The 20,443-nt window shown below is 39.9% G+C and overlaps 1 protein-coding gene and 1 pseudogene across 2 annotated transcripts; both read right to left on the bottom strand.

Annotated features, from left to right (window-relative positions):
* LOC144256562 (olfactory receptor 2AJ1-like) overlaps nucleotides 1–20,443 on the bottom strand; it is a 30,616-nt pseudogene that overhangs the window by 1,322 nt on the left and 8,851 nt on the right.
* On the bottom strand, nucleotides 7,666–19,801 carry LOC144256642 (uncharacterized). 2 transcript variants are annotated; one of them, XM_077802004.1, is made up of 5 exons: nucleotides 19,555–19,801; nucleotides 13,730–13,856; nucleotides 13,489–13,549; nucleotides 10,017–12,965; nucleotides 7,666–9,522 (listed from the first exon to the last, which is right to left on the bottom strand). In XM_077802004.1, exons 1-5 carry the CDS (start codon nucleotides 19,612–19,614, stop codon nucleotides 9,423–9,425), a joined length of 3,297 nt encoding a protein of 1,098 aa, XP_077658130.1. In that variant the 5' UTR covers nucleotides 19,615–19,801; the 3' UTR covers nucleotides 7,666–9,422. The 2 variants fall into 2 exon arrangements, with proteins under 2 accessions (XP_077658130.1, XP_077658126.1); XM_077802000.1 differs by having other exon boundaries at nucleotides 9,410–12,965.

The following is a 20,443-nucleotide window of genomic DNA, read 5'->3' as shown; positions in this document are numbered from 1 at the left end:
CTCCAGTGTGTGCGGAGCAAATCAGGGGAATTCGCCTCTCCCTTTCCTAACAATTTCTTCATGTTTGCAGCCTTCCAGTCCTGTCTTGGTGAACTTCATCAATGACAAGGGCCAAAATTAAATCAAAGATGTTCATTGATGGCAGAATTAAAATATGAAGTAACAATATAATGTATTTAGGTGATCTGTTTGCAGAAAGTTTGGTCCCTTTGGCATATGCCTTTTCGAGTGATAAACTGAAGCACTTTTCCCTTGATGTGAAAACATCTGGCCCTCGGTGCTCTCATGTAAGTTGCTGATTTAATAAGAATGAGTTGGTAAATAATAGTATGATTTTAAAAGAAATTTTATTTTATTGTCAATTTCTCCAGTTATAAATATGGAAAAAAGCATTAATGTAATCTAAGTGGAAGTAACAAATAGACTTTAGCATTAATATCTTCTTATACTTATAAGTGCAATTTTATAAATTTGTCAAAAACATGTAGAGGAAAAGGTTTGAAACATTCCAATTTTACTTAACATCTGTTATACTTTGACTCATGCACATAAAATCAATGACTAATTAATTCAAAGCTAAATTTTGAAAGAAAATTTTGCCTTTTTTCCAGCACAAATCCTGACTTCCACATTTCCAGAGTTATCTAACACCTCTTAACTACACAGAGAACATGATAAAAGCATTTAGTAAAATTTTATGGAATTAAATCCTGTGCTCTCAGCATTTATTGGGTCTTGAATCTGAACACAACACTCTGAGAAGGGTCTCAAGCTCAAAAGTTATCTAATGATAATAGTTAGGCTAAAAATCTATTTCTTTTGCAAATTTGGAAACTAAGGAAAAAACTGCTAAAAGGATTTGGTATGTTGATTTGTAAAGTTGGGATTATACAGATTATGCTGTCTTATTAGGAATAGTCTAAAATATTTGCTCACTAATAACAAACACTCAATGACATAAAATGTTTTGATATGATTATTTTAAAATGGTCTATGTCACAAAATAGGTAGAAATAATATCAACTGATGTTGGTTCTTTATAAATAAGTCCATGAAAACTCAATCTGTACCTAACCCTAACCCTAACTCTAACCCTAACCAAATAATGATGTAAGTATTTTAATGAGAATCTAGAAAGGACAGAATGTAGCCAAAAGGAAGAGTGAGCTCTGTTTCCAAGACAATTGTCGAAAGGATAGACCAATATAAGATCTTAGAGAAGTAAATCAATGAGACCTTAGAAACAATAAACAAGATAGAGGAGCAGAAGGTAAGAACATTGAAATTACACAATAAAATCCATTACATATAAAAACACATCCTGTGTTCTATCAGGTGTGCTGTCAATCAGCTGTACAGAGAAAACTTCTACAGCACAATAAGAAAAAAAGGGGGGGGGGAAATTTCATCTCACCTAGAGACCCCCAGACAAAGGGCACCCTCCACATGGAACCTCACCTGGAGGAGGTGATGAAGTCCTGAGAGGAGCTTCCTGGGTCCTCAATCCTAGGGAGCCCCTCACCCTATTCACCCAGTGTATAGGTTCTCCCTTTTGGTGAAAAAGCTCAAGGAAAAGGAATACAAAAATGAGAAATTTCTGTGATAACACATTCAGATTATCTTTTGTCAATCTCCAATCCCCAAGGTAAACAATAGTTGTGTACTTCTGCTCCATTAGGTCGTGGCTCAGACTGTCATTCTGAGTGGAACAACTTAAAATAACACCCACAAATAAAGCCTGTAACCAGCCCTCCCAAGAGCTTGGACAGGGAGAAAAGAAGCAATTTTAACAATTCAGCAGGCCATGGTACAGTTGGACAAGCAGAGCACTGCTGAAACCACAAAGAGTCAGCTACACATTTCTTCTATAGCTTTACCAGTAAGTGATTGGATTGGTAATAGCTGCTCAGAAGAGTGCCTTCTGTGGCACTTCTATCATCACACAGTATGCAGTTGACCTCATGTCAAAAACTGAGCTGTAAATTTTGCCTTTACTAGAAATCCCTCTCCTAGCAATGTAAGCTAGTTAGTTGGTTGCACTTAGGGTGCTGGTAGAGTGGTAAGAGCCAGCACTCAGGGCTGTGGTATCTGATCCCACCCTGATGTCACCAGGTGATGAAAACTAGCTGTAACAATGGCAGAGTGCACAAATCCTAACCCTACCAGGGAGCCAAAAACCACGTGAGATGATATTTTAGCAAAACTGGTTAAAATTTCCACTGTCTTTGCCATTTTCAGAATGTTTACCTATACTATAATCTTGTCTCTTTCTAAGAGCATTGCTGAGAGTAAGGAAACATAAAAGTGCACTTCTGAATTTTGAGGTCAAATTCAGAGGAAAAAGCCATGCTTGACACATGTCCCTTCAGGTGGAGGCCACACTGTCTAAGAAGCCTGGTCCTGTCACCCTGAGGAGGCTGCCCCCACTGAGCTGACTTAACTCTACCTGGAACCAGCTAAATGTTCCTTGATTCCCTTGGTGTCCTTTTTGCAGATGTCACTAGATACCTGGATAATGGCACAGCCCAGCTGAGTCGGAATCCAAATAGTGAGCACACAGGCAGAGAATGCAGTGTACACTAGGTAAGCACTCACATCACACAGCTACCTGGAAAGAGCAGATGAGGTGTGCACACGTCCTTTTCTCAGCCTGATCAGTGGGACTGTGGGTTCACTTGGTTGAGTAGACAGCTGCATGTGAATTCAGATACTGTGGGCAAGTTCCACCAAGCCCTGCCTTTAAACAAGAGGACAAGTTCTGGAAAGATCTCTTTCAGACTAAGGATCATATAGGTTGTCTTTTTTAATATTTATTTTTAGTTTTTGGCAGACACAACATCTTTATTTGTAATGTGGTGCTGAGGATCAAACCCAGCGCCGTACGCATGCCAGGCGAGTGTGCTACCGCTTGAGCCACATCCCCAGCCCCCATATAGGTTGTCTTTTGCTTTATAAAACACTCAGTTTAAAAATCATTGCAATAGAGATTTATATAACCTCTTCCAAAAACAGTTTAAAAATTCTAGCTGTAGAAATAAAATAGGTAAGATCCTGGAGGTGGGTCTGCAGAACTGCACAAGGATTCCCTGCCATTTCACTTGCAGATGGTGGTTAGAATGTCACAGAACATCTTCTTTGAAGAGCTTTCATTTAAAATTGCACCATTTTTCAATATGTCTGCTAAAAAGATATGAAAATAGAAATACATATCTAAGAAATGAAGCTACTTCATATGACCTCTTAAAGTAGACAGCCTAAGCTTCCAAAATCTCCAAGTTGAGCACATTTTAGTAGCTCTTTCACACTGTGAGTTTATAAGACAATTACTTTTTGGTTCCAGACTGTAAGTGTTAAACTTAGTATTAAAATTCTCAGTGCACAATGAAATTTAAACAAAATATTGATTTTCAAGGCCAGTGAAAGACGCTGGTGCCTCAACTTCAATGGGCTGGCTTCCTGGTGGAGACACAGCCGCACTAGGCTCCTTTTTCTGCACTCCTGGGAAAACTTGGTCTCTACTCACAATTAAACCTCAGGTGCCCTGCGCGCCTCCTACCCGGCACAGACCCTGCAAATGCTGATCTGCCCTTGTCACCGCCTCCTCTGAGTGACCCTCGCAGCCGCTGCCCTCCTGCGCCCGGAGCGGAGCGCCTTCCTCATCTCCTCTCAGCCCGCACCGTGCCCGAGCTCCCAGGTTCCAGGTTATCTTAAATGTTTTCTTGGAGCTTTAAAGATGGAAATGACAGAAATGACTGGCATGTCTCTGAAACGTGGGTGCCTTGCTATGGAAGATGATGACAGTGCGGCCCCAGCTGAAGAGACAAAAAACAGAAGGGCTCTGAATGCTGTCTGACCAAAAGACAAGGTGGGCTGCAGAATGATGGCTAACCCAACTGAGAAAATGTGCCTGGGCCACCAGAACCTGTAAGTGCCAAGAGAGGCAAAATGACTACTGATGATCAGTTGGAGGAAGAGGAAGAAGAGGAGGAAGATGGCCTTTCAGAGGAGGGGGAGGAGGAAGAGGAAGCAGAGTTTTGCAGACATGATGAAACATGGACTTACTGAACTTGATTGTAGGCATCACCAAGTTTGTAAGTTCTCATCAAGGATTCTCCGGAACTTTAAAAGAAAGATACTCTGACTTTGTTGTTCATGAAATCAGAAAAGATGGACAGATCAGCCATTTGGATGACTTGTCTATTCCAGTGGATGAGGAGGATCCTTCAGAAGATGTATTTACAGTTTTGACAGCTGAAGAAAAGCAGCAACTGGAAGAGTTCCAGCTTTTTAAAAATAAGGAAACCAGTGTTGCCATTGAGATTGCAGATGATCAGCTGGTCATGAAATTAAGTTAGTATGTCTTACGATCAACTTTTTTTTATCAACTTTTTTTTTTGCCGGGGGATACCAGAGATTGAACTCAAGGGCTCTATACCACTAAGCTACACCCCCAGCCCTATTTTGTATTTATTTAGAGACAGGGTCTCACTGAGTTGCTTTAGTGCTTCACTGTTGCTGAGGCTGGCTTTGAACTTGTGATCCTCCTGTCTCAGCCTCCTGAGCCGTTAGGATTATGGGCATGCTCCACCAAGCCCTGCTTTACAATCAACATTTTTAATTATATATGATAGTGAAATGTATTACAATTCTTATTACACATATAGAGCACAATATTTCATATCTCTGCTTGTATACAAAGTATATTCACACCAATTCATGTCTTCATACATGTAACTTTGGATAATAATGTCCATTATATTCCACCATTATTTCTAATACCACGCCCCTCCCTTCTCTCCCTCCCCTCTGCCTATCCAGTTTGTCTATTCCTCCCATGCTCCTCCTCCCTACCCCACTATGAATCAGCCTCCTTATATCAGAGAAAACATTCGGCATTTGTTTTTTTAAGATTGGCTAACTTAGCACTATCTTCTTCAACTCCATCCATTTACCTGCAAATGCCATGATTTTATTCTTTTATTGCAGAGTAATGTTCCATTGTGCATATATGCCACATTTTTTAATCCATTCATTTATTGAAGGCATCTAGGTTGGGTCCACAGTTTAGCTATTGTGAATTGTGCTGCTATAAACATTGATGTGGCTGTGTCCCTGTAGTATGTTGCTTTTAAGTCCTTTGTTATAGACCGAGGAGAGGGATAGCTGGGTCAAATGGTGGTTCCATTCCCAATTTTCCAAGAAATCTCCATACTGCTTCCATATTGGCTGCACCAATTTGCAGTCCCACCAGCAATGAATGAGTGTACCCTTTTCCCCACATCCTAGCCAACACTTATTGTTGTCTTCATAATAGCTGCCATTCTGACTGGAGTGAGATGAAATCTTAAGAGTGGTTTTGATTTGTATTTCTCTAATTGCTAGCAATGATGAACATTTTCATATATTTGTTGATTGACTGTATATCATCTTCTGAGAAGTGTTTGTTCAGGTCCTTGGCCCATTTATTGATTGGGTTATTTTATTTTATTTTTATTTTTTGGTGCTTAGCTTTTTGAGTTCTTTATATACCCTAGAGATTAGTGGACTATCTAATGTGTGAGGGGTAAAGATTTACTCCCAAGATGTAGGCTCTCTATTCACCTCACAGATTGTTTCTTTTGCTGAGAAAAAACTTTTTAGTTTGAGTGCAATCAGCATTTTTTAATGGAAATAAATAAAATAGAAAATATCTTTGTATTCAGTATAATGTTAGCATTTTTTGTGAAGTCTTTTTTTTTTTTAATATGGCCTGTATACCCATTTGTGCTATTAAGTAGAAGTAAAATGTGTTTCTTAGTGAGATGCCCTCAAAAACTGAAATGTGTAATCAATAAATTTACATTTTGTTTATATATATAAAAAATTAAAAAAAAACGCAGGTGCACAAAGAAAATGACACTTCATTAGCACCATGGTCTGCACTCCATAAAATAGTCAAATTTAATTCAAAACAAATGATAAAAATCTACTTATTCAAATGAAATATACTTTTTAACTGACAACTTTAAAAATAATCCTTATGTTAAGGAACACTTAAGATATGCACATAGATTGACTCTCTCTGATTAACCAAATGATGTATGATCTTTACAAATTACGTATTTATGACACATCAAGGAATTACATAACACAGGATCTGGACTGTTTTACATACTGCATCTTTTATATCTAAGAAGACTCTTTAAAGGATGCTAATGATCATTTGAAGTGGGAAACTCAAATGTCTAACTGCAAATAAACTGATATGAACAAACAACCCAACTTCAATAGTTTATTACTCTTAGACATCTATTATCTGTCAGTTTCTGTGAGTTGCATGTTGAGCACAGCATACTGGTCACTTTCTTAAGGCTGGCAGGAATGAGGCCTGACCTCAGAGACACCTGGTCCCTCCTTCTCCCATTTTTATCTTATTGGCCTGAGCAATTCAGCACAAGTGCTTTTTTTGACTCAAAATTAATTCAACTTTTATCTGCAAAACTCCTTCACATTTACCCAACAGCACTGCTCAGTGTGTTTTACCCATCAACTCTGCCAATTCCTGAGGAGAATCAGGGCACAGCCCCCATCTGCAGGGAACAAAAGGCCCTATCACCAAGCCTGCAGGAGGAAGTCCCCTGGGGACCCCAGAGCCCAGGGACTGTTGCAGCAGCCTCCCAGGCACTTTTGTTGACTCTCAAGATTGAGCAGATAGGGTCCCTTAGTGTTTGCAATATAAGCCCTCCTTGACTTTGTGTTGTGATTAGGGAAGCCAGAAATTAACCTTGACGACTATCAAGAAAACAAGTAACAATTAATGCTGGATAGAATGCAGGAAAAGAATTATACACTCATACTTTGATGTTGGGACTGCAAATTGGTTCAATCACTCTGGAAAGCAGTGTGGAGATTCCTTAGAAAACCTGGAATGGAAAAACCATTTGACCCAATTATCCCACTCTTTGTTTTATACCCCAAAGACTTAAAATCAGCATACTATAATGACACAGCAGCATCAATATTTATAGCAGCTTAACTTACAACAGCCAAGCTTTGGAATCAACCTAGGTACTCTTCAACAGATGAATGGGTAGAGAAAATGTGGTACATACACACAATGGAATGTTACTCAGCTATAAAGAATAATAAAATTATGGTATTGGCTGCTGAATGGATGAAACTGGAGAATATCATGCTCAGTGAATTAAGCCAGTCCCCCCAAAAACAAAAGTTGAATATTCTCTCTGATGTGTGGATGCTAACCCATAACAAGGGAGGCAGGGAAGGGAAGTATAGAAACTCATGGGTCAAAGGGGATTAAATGGTGGAGTGGGAATAGAACAAAGTAGAATAAATCAGACATATGCTCATATATGAATACATGAAAGTGTAACTCCACATCATTTTCAACCATGAGAATGAAATAAAAACTGCAATGGGTTACACTCCATTTATGTATAATGTCAAAACACTCTACTGTCATGTACATCTAAAAACAATACATAAAAATATAAGAAGTGAGCCTTGATGGTTTATCATTAAGTGTGACCTGACGTTTTCCTCTTGTAAATTTTAATATTCCTTTCTTGTTTTATATGGTAGGACTACTACAGTTTTATTTAGTGCAACCAGAAAACTTACAAATATCAGATCATCATGTATGTTGAAATAAATTTATTTGTTGATATCTTAATTTGCTACCAAAATGTTATTTTATTATAGAGCCTGACGAACCGATTATTAACAGTGAAGAAAAATTTAAGTGTACTTTTTAATTCAAGATGTAAAATGCATAGCTAGGCTGAAGCATACACACGTTTCCTTTTTTATATAACTCCCACAGGTTTGAAATAATGAGAGAATCATTTAAATGCTGTTGATTAAGTTTCTATTTAACTTTAGGTGCAAGTATATACCTAGTGGTGGAGAACTTGCCACATTCTTTTACCTTTTTTATATAATTTAGAACTTCTCAAAATTCATGCACAATATATATAAAGTCAGAAGGTATTTGAAGAGATAGTACATACTAGATTTTAAACACACATACATACATAGTATGTATAACATTATGTCATAATATGTAAGAGATGCAAAAAACTTAAAATTAAGAAAAATAGAATCTAATAATATGTAAACAGAGGTTTAACCCATAAAAGCATGTTGCTTTCACATCCTCATGCTGATGCAATGTTCATTCACCCCAGGATGCATTTCCATTACCTCTGAATAGACAAAGGAGAAATGAAGGCACACACTTGCAGAGCTTTTCTCAAGAAAGATGTCACTTGCTGAAGGAAGCACACAACTAATTCCAATGGCTCCAAAGGCTAAGCAGGAGAAATACAAGTTCAAAGCCAGCCTCTGGAACTTAGTGAGGATCTAAGCAATTCAGTGAGACTGTGTTTTAAGTTTTTATAATAATTTAAAAAGGGCTGAGATGTGGTTCAGTTCATAAGCAACTCTGGGTTCAATCCCTGGTACCAAAAAAAGGAAAAACAAATGTACTCAAATCTGAACAAGACTGAATGAAACTGAAACAACTGAAGGCCTTGCCACATTTCTACATACAAGGCTTTTCTCCACTATGAGTTCTTCCATGCGATTTCAAAAGACCTGGAAAGTTGATAGTGTGACTACCTTGCTTAAAGGACAGAAGGTGATCTCATTCCTTTTGTGTCTGAAGGAAACTGTGTAAGTTGAATATTGTCCCACATTGTTTATGCACAGGGTTTTGATACTGTGTGAGTCCTTTCATACAACCGAACAAACTAGAATATCTAAAGCCTTTACATTTCTTACTTGAATGGGATTTATTATTTTATTATTATTATTATTTTGCATGAATCGTTCAAGATGAATATTTCCAGTTCTTAGAAGGAACTAAAAAACCTAAAAGACTTCCCACATTTCTCTGTTACAGGCTTCTCTCCATGAATACTTTCATATATAAGAAGGAAAATAAAACATCACACTTCCAGGAGATTTGTTTTACAGGTAAATGAAATTTCTTTGAAGGCAATAGAGAAAAAGGAAGAATTTCCATATTTTTTTACATTTAGAGTTATTCAGTCTGACGTGATGGTGTACACCTGTAATCCCAGCAATCAGGACAATGAGTCTGAAGGATCACAAGTTTGAGGTCAGCCTCCAGAACTTAGCATGACCCTAAGCAACTCCACTAGTGCCTCACTCAAAATAAAAAATAAAAATGACTGAGGATGGGCTCAGTGGTCAAACACAAGTACAAGACAAAACAAAACAAATCTGCAATTTGAGCCCTCTCATGTCTTAGAAGACGACAAGGAGTATTGATTTACCACTTTTTTCACTGCAAGGATTTTTCCCCAGTACACTTATTACATGCTTATGAGTAAAATGGTAATAACGAAGACTTTGTCCATTGTTTTCATTAGTAGGATTTCTCTCCAGTATGAGTTTGTTCATGTCTGTGAAGCTGAAAAATGTAGCAAAGGCTTTTCACATTGTTGACATTCATAGGGCTTCTCTCCAGTATGTGTTCTTCCATGAATCTGAAGGTGACTTGTGGTGAGCCGTTTCTGTGAACTGTGGCCGCCATTACAAGATGGCGCTGGTTTCCCCTGTAGTCTGTGACAAACAACTCCTTATCAGAATGAGTTGGCACGCTGTGACTTGGCACCCTATGAGAAAAGTCCACGTGGCAGTTGTGCATTGGGGCTTTATCTGCTTTATTAAGGCTGGGGCACACGGCAGTAGTAGTAGTGGCAGTAGTAGTAGCAGTAGTAGTAGTGGCAGTAGGAGTAGCAGTAGAAGTAGTAGTAGGAGTAGCAGTAGAAGCTAAAAGACATGTCAATACAAAGGCCTGAATAAACAGCTGAAAGAAGAAAAAGTATCAAGGACCTGAATAAACTGCTGAAAGCAGATTCCTGAGTTGCGTCTTCCTTGCGGGCAAGGGGTCGCGACAGTGACCGGATCTAGCAAATGCTTTTCCACATTGTTGATATTAAGAGGTTTCTCTCCAATGAGTTTGTTCATGTGAGTGAAGATGACAAGACTGAGTGAAGGCTTTGCCACACTGCTTACATTTATAGGGCTTCTCTCTAGTATGAGTTCTTCCATGTTTGTTAAGGCAACCGGACCTAGCAAAGGCTTTCCCACATTGTTGACATTCATAGGGCTTCTCTCCAGTATGTGTTCGTTCATGTGAGTGAAGGTTAGAGGACTGAGTGAAGGCTTTGCCACACTGCTTACATTCATAGGGCTTCTCTCCAGTATGAGTTCGTTCATGTATTCGAAGATAAGAGGAAGTAGTGAAGGCTTTTCCACATTGTGGACATTCATAGGGCTTCTCTCTAGTATGAGTTCTCCTATGTATGTGAAGGCAACTGGATGTAGCAAAGGCTTTTTCACATTGTTTACACTTATAGGGCTTCTCTCTAGTATGAGTTCTTTTATGTTTGTGAAGGCAAGTGGATGTAGCAAAGGTTTTTCCACATTGTTTACATTCATAGGGTTTTTCTCCAGTATGTGTTCTTCCATGTATGTGAAGCTGACAGGATGTAGAAAAGGCTTTTCCACATTGTTTACATTCATAGGGCTTCTCTCCAGTATGCAATCTTCCGTGTGCATGAAGTTGATGGGATACAGCAAAGGCTTTTCCACACTGTTTACATTCATAGGGCTTCTCTCCAGTATGTGTTCGTCCATGAATCTGAAGGTGACAGGATCTAGCAAAAGCTTTTCCACACTGTTTACATTCATAAGTCTTCTCTCCAATATGAGTTTGTTTATGTGAGTGCAGGTGAAAAGACTGAGTGAAGGCTTTGCCACACTGCCTACATTTATAGAGCTTCTCTCTAGTATGAATTCTTCTATGTTTGTTAAGGCAACTGGATGTAGCAAAGGCTTTTCCACATTGTTGACATTCATAGGGCTTCTCTCCAGTGTGAGTTCGTTCATGTGAGTGAAGGTTAGAGGACTGAGTGAAGGCTTTGCCACACTGCTTACATTTATAGGGCTTCTCTCCAGAATGAGTTCGTTCATGTATTTGGAGATAAGAGGAAATAGTGAAGGCTTTTCCACATTGGAGACATTCATAGGGCTTCTCTCTACTATGAATTTTTCCATGTTTATGAAGGCATCTCAAGGTAGCAAAGGCTTTTCCACATTGTTGACATTCATAGGGCTTCTCTCCAGTATGAATTCGTTCATGTGAATGAAGGTTAGAAGACTCAGTGAAGGCTTTGCCGCACTGCTTACATTTATAGGGCTTCTCTACAGTATGAGTTTTTTCATGTATTTGGAGACAAAAGGAAGTAGTGAAGGCTTTTCCACATTGTTGACATTCATATGGTTTCTCTCTATGAGTTCTTTCATGTTTGTGAAGGGAACTGGATGTAGTGAAGACTTTTCCACATTGCTTACATTCATAAGGCTTCTCTCCAGTATGAATTCGTTCATGTGCAGAGAGGTTAGAGGACTGAGTGAAGGCTTTGCCACACTGCTTACATTTATAGGGCTTCTCTCCAGTGTGGATTCGTTCATGTATCTGGAGATGAGAGGAAGTGGTGAAGGCTTTTCCACATTGCTGACACTTATAGGTCTTCTCTCTAGTATGAGTTCTTCCATGTTTGTTAAGGCAACTGGATTTAGCAAAGGTTTTTCCACATTGTTTACAATCATTTATCTTCTCTCCAGTATGCATTCTTCCATGTATATGAAGCTGACAGAATGTTGCAAAGGCTTTTCCACATTGTTCACATTCATAGGGCTTCTCTCCAGAATGGGTTCTTTCATGTATTTGAAATTGAGGGAATGTAGCAAAAGCTTTTCCACATCGTTTACATTCATAGGGCTTTTCTCCAATATGAGTTTGTTCATGTAATTGAAGTTGAGAGGAACAAGTAAAGGTTTTGTCACATCTTTTACATTCATAGAGTTTTTGTACAGTATGAGTTTGTTCATGTGAGTGAAGGGTAGAACACTGAGTGAAGGCTTTTCCACACTGTTTACATTCATAAGGCTTCTCTCTAGTATGTGTTCTTCCATGTATCTGAAGGTGACTGGATCTAGAAAAAAATTTTCCACATTGTTTACATTCATAGGGCTTCTCTCCAGTATGCATTCTTCCATGTCTGTGAAGTTGATGGGCTGTAGCAAAGGCTTTTCCACATTGTTGACATTCATAGGGCTTCTCTCCAGTATGAGTTCGTTCATGTGAGCGAAGGTTAGAGGACTGAGTGAAGGCTTTGCCACACTGCTTACATTTATAGGGCTTCTCTCCAGTATGAGATCGTTCATGTACTTGGAGGTGAGAGGGAAAAGTGAAGGCTTTGCCACACTGCTTACATTTATATGACTTCTCCCCAGCATGAGTTTGTTTATGTATGTGAAGGGAAGAAGAATTTGAGAAGGCTTTTCCACACTGCTTACATTCATAGTGCTTCTTTTCAGTATGAGTTATTTGGTGTCTTCTACATGAACTGGGATTAGTGAAGGCTTTTCCACATTGTTCACATTTATAGGGCTTCTCTCTGGTGTAAGTTACTCCATGGCATTTAAGGGATTTAGAATATTTGAAGCCTTTTGCCCAATTTATGCATTCATGGCATTGCTCCTCAGTAGGTGTTTGTTTATGTCTTCTAAATAGATAGGGAGAACAAAAGGCTTTTCCAAATACCCTACACCTAAAACGTTTATCACGACTGTGTGTTATCATTTGTCTCTGAACATTGGTGAAAGAAGAAGACGTCTCACTGCATTGTGTACTTTCACAGGGTTTCTGCCCAGTATGGGTTTCTTCATGTCTTTGAATGGAATCGGGACAACTGAAGACATTCCCACACACTGTACTTTTATAAGGTCCATTTACAGTTTGTATTAATATTTGTGTTTCACCACTTCTATGAGAAACCAGAGATTTCTCATATTGTTTAAATTCACATGGCTTCTCTTCACATTCCACATGCATGTAGGGTTTCTGTCCAGAGTGAGATGTGATCTGCCTATGAAGGAATAAAGGACATATGAATTCTTTTGAATACATAATGCAGTAACATGGATTTACTCTATTAAATTTTTTCTTTGTCAGGTTAATTTAACCATGACTTCTATAAAAATGACCAGCACATTATCAATGCTTGATTTATTAATGATTTTCTATTCATTAATAGGTCTTAGGCTTATATTACCACCAATGCAGTTAAACAGTAGGTTTTCTGACTTGTTCAAATTGCCTGAAAATAAACAGACTGAAAGAAAACAATCCTTACCAACACAGTTTCCCTATAGCTTTGATCCAAACAGTGATATGCACATATGCAATTTCATAGTATTTTTTTTCATGTTGACTACTTTGAAAAGACTGAATATCTATGTTACATGCAAATATATATATCTGGTAAAAAATATTTATAAGAATAAACACATTTCACATTGTACATATTTCTTTGGTTGGTTGGTTTTAAAAATCAGATGACATTGTAAGATTTCCTCAAGGACATTGCTCCCTCTGGTGAGTACAATTACCTTAGACTACTCCCAGAATTTTCAATCTGAACTTCAATGTTCTTGTCTTCCCATGTGTTTCCTAAAATGGCAACACAGAACAATCATTATGTATTACTTATGAGCTAGAAAAACTTTGCCACAGTCTACGTGCATTTTATGTTGCAATAATTCATCAAAGGATTCCCTTTTCATATTCTACATAAATGACCAAATAAACACTGGTTCTCTATTTGACTAAATAAAGAAACATCACTATTACCTATAGTAGTCAGGTTTCTGAGGACTTCCAGCATCACATCTCTGTAAAGATTCTTCTGGGATAGATCCAGCAAAGTCCATTCCTCCTGGGTGAAGTTCACAGCCACATCCTCAAGGGTCACTGAGATCTAAAAATATCACACAAATATGTACTATAGGCCAGAAGAGATGATAACCTGGGGAATCTATAATCAACATGCATGATGTTCACATGATTCTCTGGCCTCCAGATAAATTCCATGATTTGGTCCATCAAATCTTTAATGCACTATATTCCTCATATCCATTCCAACACTAGAATTGGGCCACTCAAAAGTCAAACAGTAGAGTGTTTGACACCCTTCCTAGTGGTAAGTTCACAGGAAATAAGACATGCTCCCTGGTTACTCCTAACCTTTTTTTGTTGGTTACACGTGTATTACATGTTCCAACAATGTCCTGTGCAGTACAGAGCTAACATTAGCACTCCTGATATTATTTACCCTTAGAAAAGAAAGGTGACGGAGTAGGAAATTGCTGGAATCAGGAAACTCAGCATTTGAGACAAATCCTGCAAACCACAGTGGTTCACTGTGCCTACATAGTTTATGTAAACAACATGGTATTTCTGATCTGTTTTCCTTCTAAAAGTCTATTATTCCTTCTTTCCAGAAGTGCCTATAATCACCCCTCACACACACCCTCTGGGCATGCGCTCACTAATAAGCTTTCCTCCCAGATAATCTTCAACCACTTAGTCACAATATGTTAATTGGGGATTATTCTCATCCTGTGTAATGATTAAACCAAGAGAACACGTATAATTTGTCAGGTGCTTTACTCCAGATCAAATTTAGCCAAGTAATAAGCAAATGCAATGATCAATAACAGAATAATTTGATAATTTCTAATGGTTAATGTCAAAGCAAAATGGGGTAAATGAGAAGATGGCATGTGTCTTAGAAATAAGTCAACATCCCCAAGATGTCACCTTCTCCTAACAACCTTACAAAGTTTTATAAGTCTCATAATAGAAACCACTTTTCCAAACTCACAGGAATAATGAACGTCCAGCAACTGCCAAACACTGCAGAACAGCAGAGGGTTCACTCACATAATGTATAGTCATGCGCCACATAGCCATGTTCTGCTCAAAGACATTGTGATCAAGGATGGGCAACATGTGTAATTGTTGTCCGTTGTGAAAGAGATTCTGCACGGCTGTAGAGATGCTGATGCAAAAAAACGTAAGGCAGGAGAACTTCCACGGTGTGACACACAACCACACTCAAGGCCTTAGACATGGGACATTCAGAGCAGCACAATATCAGCAAAAGTTAGCAAATGACCATAAGAAAGCATTCAGTGGGTTGGCCTTCAAGGATTGGAAAGATGATGATCGACAGCAGGTGTTGTGGAGACAGATCACAATTGTGGTCCAGGCAAACAGAAATCTGAGGGGTAAAGGCAGTGCATCCCTCTATTTTCTAGACAAAAAGACCATTTATTATACATTCAAATGTGAAAGAATAAAATACTTTTCAAAAACCTACAGAAAATTAATGTAAATTTATTTATGGAGGGCAAATTAAAAAAAGAAAAAAGAATGCATGGAGTGAACCCAGGGCTGCTTAATGACTAAGCTACATCCTGAGCACATGTGTTATTTGTAGACAGGGTCTTACTAAGTTGCTTAGGGCAAGGACACTGAGATCTGGAAGCAACAGTTTATTAGTGGCACCATAGCCCAGAGGAACAATTCTTAAAGCCCAAGCCATAAGAAAGTTTTTGGTACATCAAGTCAAGGGAGCTGGTGCAATATTTTGGAGGGTGCACATTATATTCTTATATGGGCATAAGCCTGTCAACAGTCTAAGAACTCAGCTTACACAGTTTAGGGACTTTTACTTCACTAGGCCTAAAGAGGGATTGTTCTGTTCCTGCTATTTTGTTCGCTGCTTCTGCTACCACGGTTATCTTGTTACAGGCACCTGTAGCTGCTGCAATCCTGCATGAAATGTCAGTAAGCAGAGCTGCTGTGGGTCAGCCTGCAAAACCACAGCCAGTCAGCTCTTAAATTGTGAAAGTTTCCATCCTTCCTACCACAAGGAATTCAGGGAAATCTGTCAAACTGGCTGAACACAAGCTAATTCACTATACATAGCACAAACAACAAAGTTTCTAGGAAATGCATGAAGCCTTCAACAAACAGGAACAATGCCACAGGAGAAACAGAAGAAAAACATTTCCATTTACTTTTCCAAAACAACAAACATTTACAAAGTATACTGAGAAACAGAAAGGCCCAGCTTATCAAATAAACACTTGAGATAGACCATCTCCGAGAAAGATCAGATTCCAGAATCCCTACACTAAATGTCTTTCTTTTCTTTCTTCCTTTCTTTTTCTTTTTGGTACCAGGAATTGAACTCAGGAGTGCTTAACCTCTGATCCACACTCCAAGCCCTTTTAATTTTATTTATTTACTTTATTTTGAGATAAGGTCTCTATAAGTTGTTTAGAGCCTAAGTTGAAATTGTAAACCTCCTGCCTAAACCTCCTGAGCTGCTGGGATTACAGGCATGCGCCACCGAGCCAGCCCTAGGTTAAACATAGTCTTGAGTTTTTTAATATGCATGCACCTGAAAGAAAGTCAAAATACACTAGGCAGAGACATACAGAACTGCCCAGGACAATAAAAAACCACAGTTACACTGGGAGATATCAGCACAACTCTGTTGGGTCTGAGACCACACAGCAGAGGAGCAGACAGGAGGACTTCCCTGGCCTTTAGCCAACAATGAAGCACACAGCCTTCTCAGAGCCACAGCAACACCCTCCAGGACAGGGCACATTCTGAGCCATAAACCACACCCCTACAAGTGTGCAACACCAGTGAAATCCCAAGCATGCTCAAAGAACATGGGAATTAAAGCTGAAATCAGATCAGAAGCAGCTGGAAAGCCTCCAGGAAATGAAAGGTGAAACACAGGCTCTAAACAGACACAGGAGGAAGAGATGACTCAAGGGAAAAGTTGACCATTTTGAGAGAAATGGAATGCAAAAGTGCACTGTAGGAAATCAGACGGTGCTTCAGGGATATATAAGGCATCTATTGCACATTTCAGAAAAGAAGAGCTAAAAGCAATAATTGAACCTTCTAATTCAGGAAACCAGAGAAAGACGACCAAGGGAAATGTAAATGAAGCACAAGAAAGTAAAAGAAAGACTGTTGATGAACCCACAATCAGGAAATCAACAACCTGCAGAACGAAATTCTTCATGAACATCAGCATCACTAAAAAACTGATATGAGAGGATGAGGTTCAGTGGTAGAGCACCTGCCTAGCACCTGTGAGGATTCAATCCTCAACACCACATGAAAATAAGTAAATAAAGGGACAAAAAAAATGAAAACATAAAAGACAAAAGAAAGCTGAGGACAAATAATGTACACATTAGAATAAAAGTGCCATCGATACCAATTCATAGGCACTTCAAGTAAATCATGAGCATGTGCTTCACACAACTTTGATAACTGAGAGGAACTGGACCAATTCTTTATCTCCTGCAACTTACACACAAGGAGAAATACACAAATGGATAAGCCAATGCCAACTGAAGAAACTGTGTCAATAACTAATTCACCTCACCCTGAAGGGCACAGGGCAGGTATAGGCACCTTGGGGTAGCCTCTGGAAAGAAAAATGCTGAGGACACTGGACCTTATGAAGCATCCAAAAAGATCCTCTCTGCCCAAGAAATTCTGATATGGTGCCTGCATTTAAGGAAGATAAAAGGAGAAGCATGAGATTTTTACAGGTGTGAACTGAAGTTCTCTATGAAGTTGCATCTACATTAAAGAACTTTCAGACTATTTGACTCTGGCTAACTAGACCATCAAGAGGATGGAAAGACTAGATTCTCTATGGAGAGCAAAAATTATCTTGGGCTATCGTAAGTCCTTTAATAGCCAATCCCTCAACTTTTGTATCAGACCAAATTCTCAGAACTAATAAACTTCTGCTGGGCTTGGTGGTGCATATCTGCAATCCCAGCTGTTTGGGAGGCTGAGGCAGGAGGTTATGAGTTCAAAACCAGCCTCAGCAATTTAGTGAAGCACTAAGCAACTAAGCGAGATCCTGTCTCAAATAAAATAGAAAAATGGGCTGGGGAGGTGGCTCAGTGGTTGAGTGCCCTGGATTCAATCTCCAGTACCAAAACAACTACCACCACCTCTACAACAACAAAAAATGAATGAACTTCTCAGAATGTATCCCTAACCTAACCAGACATCTACCTTCCATCATTCCCCAAGGCTAGTAATATAATAAAAACAGACCTATAGAAGAAATTTCCCCTTTTTTGCTGTAGCCTACCAATATGATGCTCCTACCAATGCAATGGGTTAATGTATTCATATATAAATTTCTTTTATCCTGACTATTAAAGTTCCTAGAGGCAAAGCACAGTAATTCCAGCAGTTTGAGAGACTGAGGCAGGAGGATTAATAAATTCAAAGTCAGCCTTGGCAACTTAGATCACATCTCAAATGAAACATACAAAGGTCTGGGGATGGGGTTCAGTGGTTAAGTGCCAATCAGTTCAATCCCTGGTTACAAAAAAAAAAAAATTGATGTATGTAATATATTCCAGGGTGGAACATATACACAATTAAGGGTAACCTGAATCCATGTTCCTGAATACAGTCATTAATATTTGGATCAAAATGAACTATTTTCCTCAGGTGGGGTGGCCAGTGCCTTTAATCCCAACAGCTTGAGAAGCTGAGGCAGAAGGATCACAAGTTCCAGGGCAACATAGCCACACCCTGTCTGAAAATAAAATTTAAAAGGGATGGGAATGAAGGACAGTAGAATAAATCAGACATTATTACCCTACTTGCATATATAACTGCATGGCCTGTGTGAATCTACATCACATATAAGCAGAAAAAAGGGAATTTATATTCTATTTACATATGGTGTGTCAAAATGCATTCTGCTGTCATTATAACTAATGAAAACAAAATTTAAAAAAGAATAAATAATTTATACAAAAAAAGGGCAGAGTATGTAAACCAGGATTCAATATCCTTTGTACCAATAACCAATTGCTTTATTTTCTTTAAAGCAGTTATTTTACATAAACAAGGGAAAGTGTCAAGTGATTACTCTATTCACAAATAGAAAACAAATTATTTCAAAAGTGTTAATCTTGCCAGGGATGGTGGCATAGGCCTGTAATCCCAAGGACTCAGAGGCCGAGACAGAAGAATCACAAGTAGGAGACCAATCTCCAAAATAAGTAGGACAAGATCTCAAAATTTAAAAAGGGGGAGGGAGGCGGTGGTGGGGCGGGGTGGGGGGGGAGTCACTGTTAAAGCTACCTTAGTTTTAACCGTCATTAATATATATTCTTTGCAATATTTCACTAGGGAAAATGAAAATTAACAGATGTGTCCACTTGAAACATACGAGGAAGAACAAATATTTGATAAAGCTGTGGAGAGAAAAATGGCATTTCAGAATGAATGCAGGAGGCAATTGCAATTTTAAAGAACTACAGCTGCCTACACCAGGGGAAGTAGGATTTGTGATCCTGTTTGCTCCACATTTCGAAGACTTCATGCAGGCAACCAGCAAGGAGGGGAGGGAACGCCAAGGACCTGAGCCTAGCCCATCCCAAAGACCACTGGTACAGAGGCCCGGGGCCACCCGCCAGCAGAGACTAGGACCCATGCTCTGCAGCTGACCTCGGGACCCAGCAGTCGGCACACTCGGGGGACCAGAGAACAGGGCCCAGAGCCACCCGCCCGCCATGACTCCTCCACGCTCCGCAGCTCACCCGCGGGTGCCGACCCGGTTCTGCCAGCCCTGGCCGCACAGTCACCATTTTGGCTTCCATGGTGACCCGCTGTCCTCTCCAGGGACCTCCCGGAACCGGAGCTCTCGGAGAACAAAGGCTGCTCAGAGTCACAGAAGCCTCCGAAGCAGAACACGCGGCGCGAGGAAAGGCAGGAGCGGAGTTGCTGAGGAAGAAAAGCCCGCCGGATTGCCGAAGCCCGCCAGCCTGCGGAAGCCAGCCGGACTGCGTTAGCCAGCCCGACTGCGGAAGCCCGCCCTCCCCCGCACCTGATTGGACAGTTCCACCCGGCGTCCCTGATGGACCGCCTCCAGGCGCGGCTCCGCATCGTGAGTGACGGCTAACATCACCCAATCATTGGCGAGAGGGACAGATCCTTGGTCCCCGCCCTGTTTCACGCGGGGCCTCTTTGCCGTTCTGGGACCCAATCCCGGAAAGAAGCCTTTGCTGGGAACCTGGCACGGAAGGTGATCTCTGAGCGTGAGCTGTGGCTCTGGGGAGAGGTTTTCCTAGCACCGGTGAGGAAACGAACAGCAATGACAACAACAGTTCCTGGGGAGTCTGAGGCAGGAGGAGCCCAAGTTCACGTCAGCTTCTGCAAACAGTGAGACCCTGTCTTGAAATAAAGTAAAAACGGTTGGGGACCCGGCTCAGAGGTCGACCCCACTGGGTTTGTTCCCTAGGACAGCAAAGAAGAACGAGGTGTATATATGCTATCAGCTGGTGTGAGCTCGGGACTTAGCAAGACATTCAGAACTTGTGAAACACTGTTTAAAGAGATATATATATATATATATAGGGCTGGGGATGTGGCTCAAGCGGTAGCACGCTCACCTGGCATGTGCCGGGCGCTCGGTTGGATCCTCAGCAC

The sequence above is a fragment of the Urocitellus parryii genome, chromosome 1 (genome assembly GCF_045843805.1).
Source record: "Urocitellus parryii isolate mUroPar1 chromosome 1, mUroPar1.hap1, whole genome shotgun sequence".
In the NCBI taxonomy this organism is placed as follows: domain Eukaryota; kingdom Metazoa; phylum Chordata; class Mammalia; order Rodentia; family Sciuridae; genus Urocitellus; species Urocitellus parryii.
The sequence above is the reverse complement of the archived record's forward strand: the minus strand, read 5'-3'. Positions and strand labels throughout refer to the sequence as shown.

Coding starts and splice junctions, on each gene's coding strand:
- LOC144256642 (XM_077802004.1), bottom strand. CDS start 19,614: ATGGAAGCCAAAATGGTGACTGTGCGGCCAGGGCTGGCAGAACCGGGT. Junction 13,857..19,554: donor AACCGGGTCGGCACCCGCGG/GTGAGCTGCGGA, acceptor TGATATTTTTAG/ATCTCAGTGACCCTTGAGGA. Junction 12,966..13,488: donor AATTCTGGGAGTAGTCTAAG/GTAATTGTACTC, acceptor ATTCCTTCATAG/GCAGATCACATCTCACTCTG.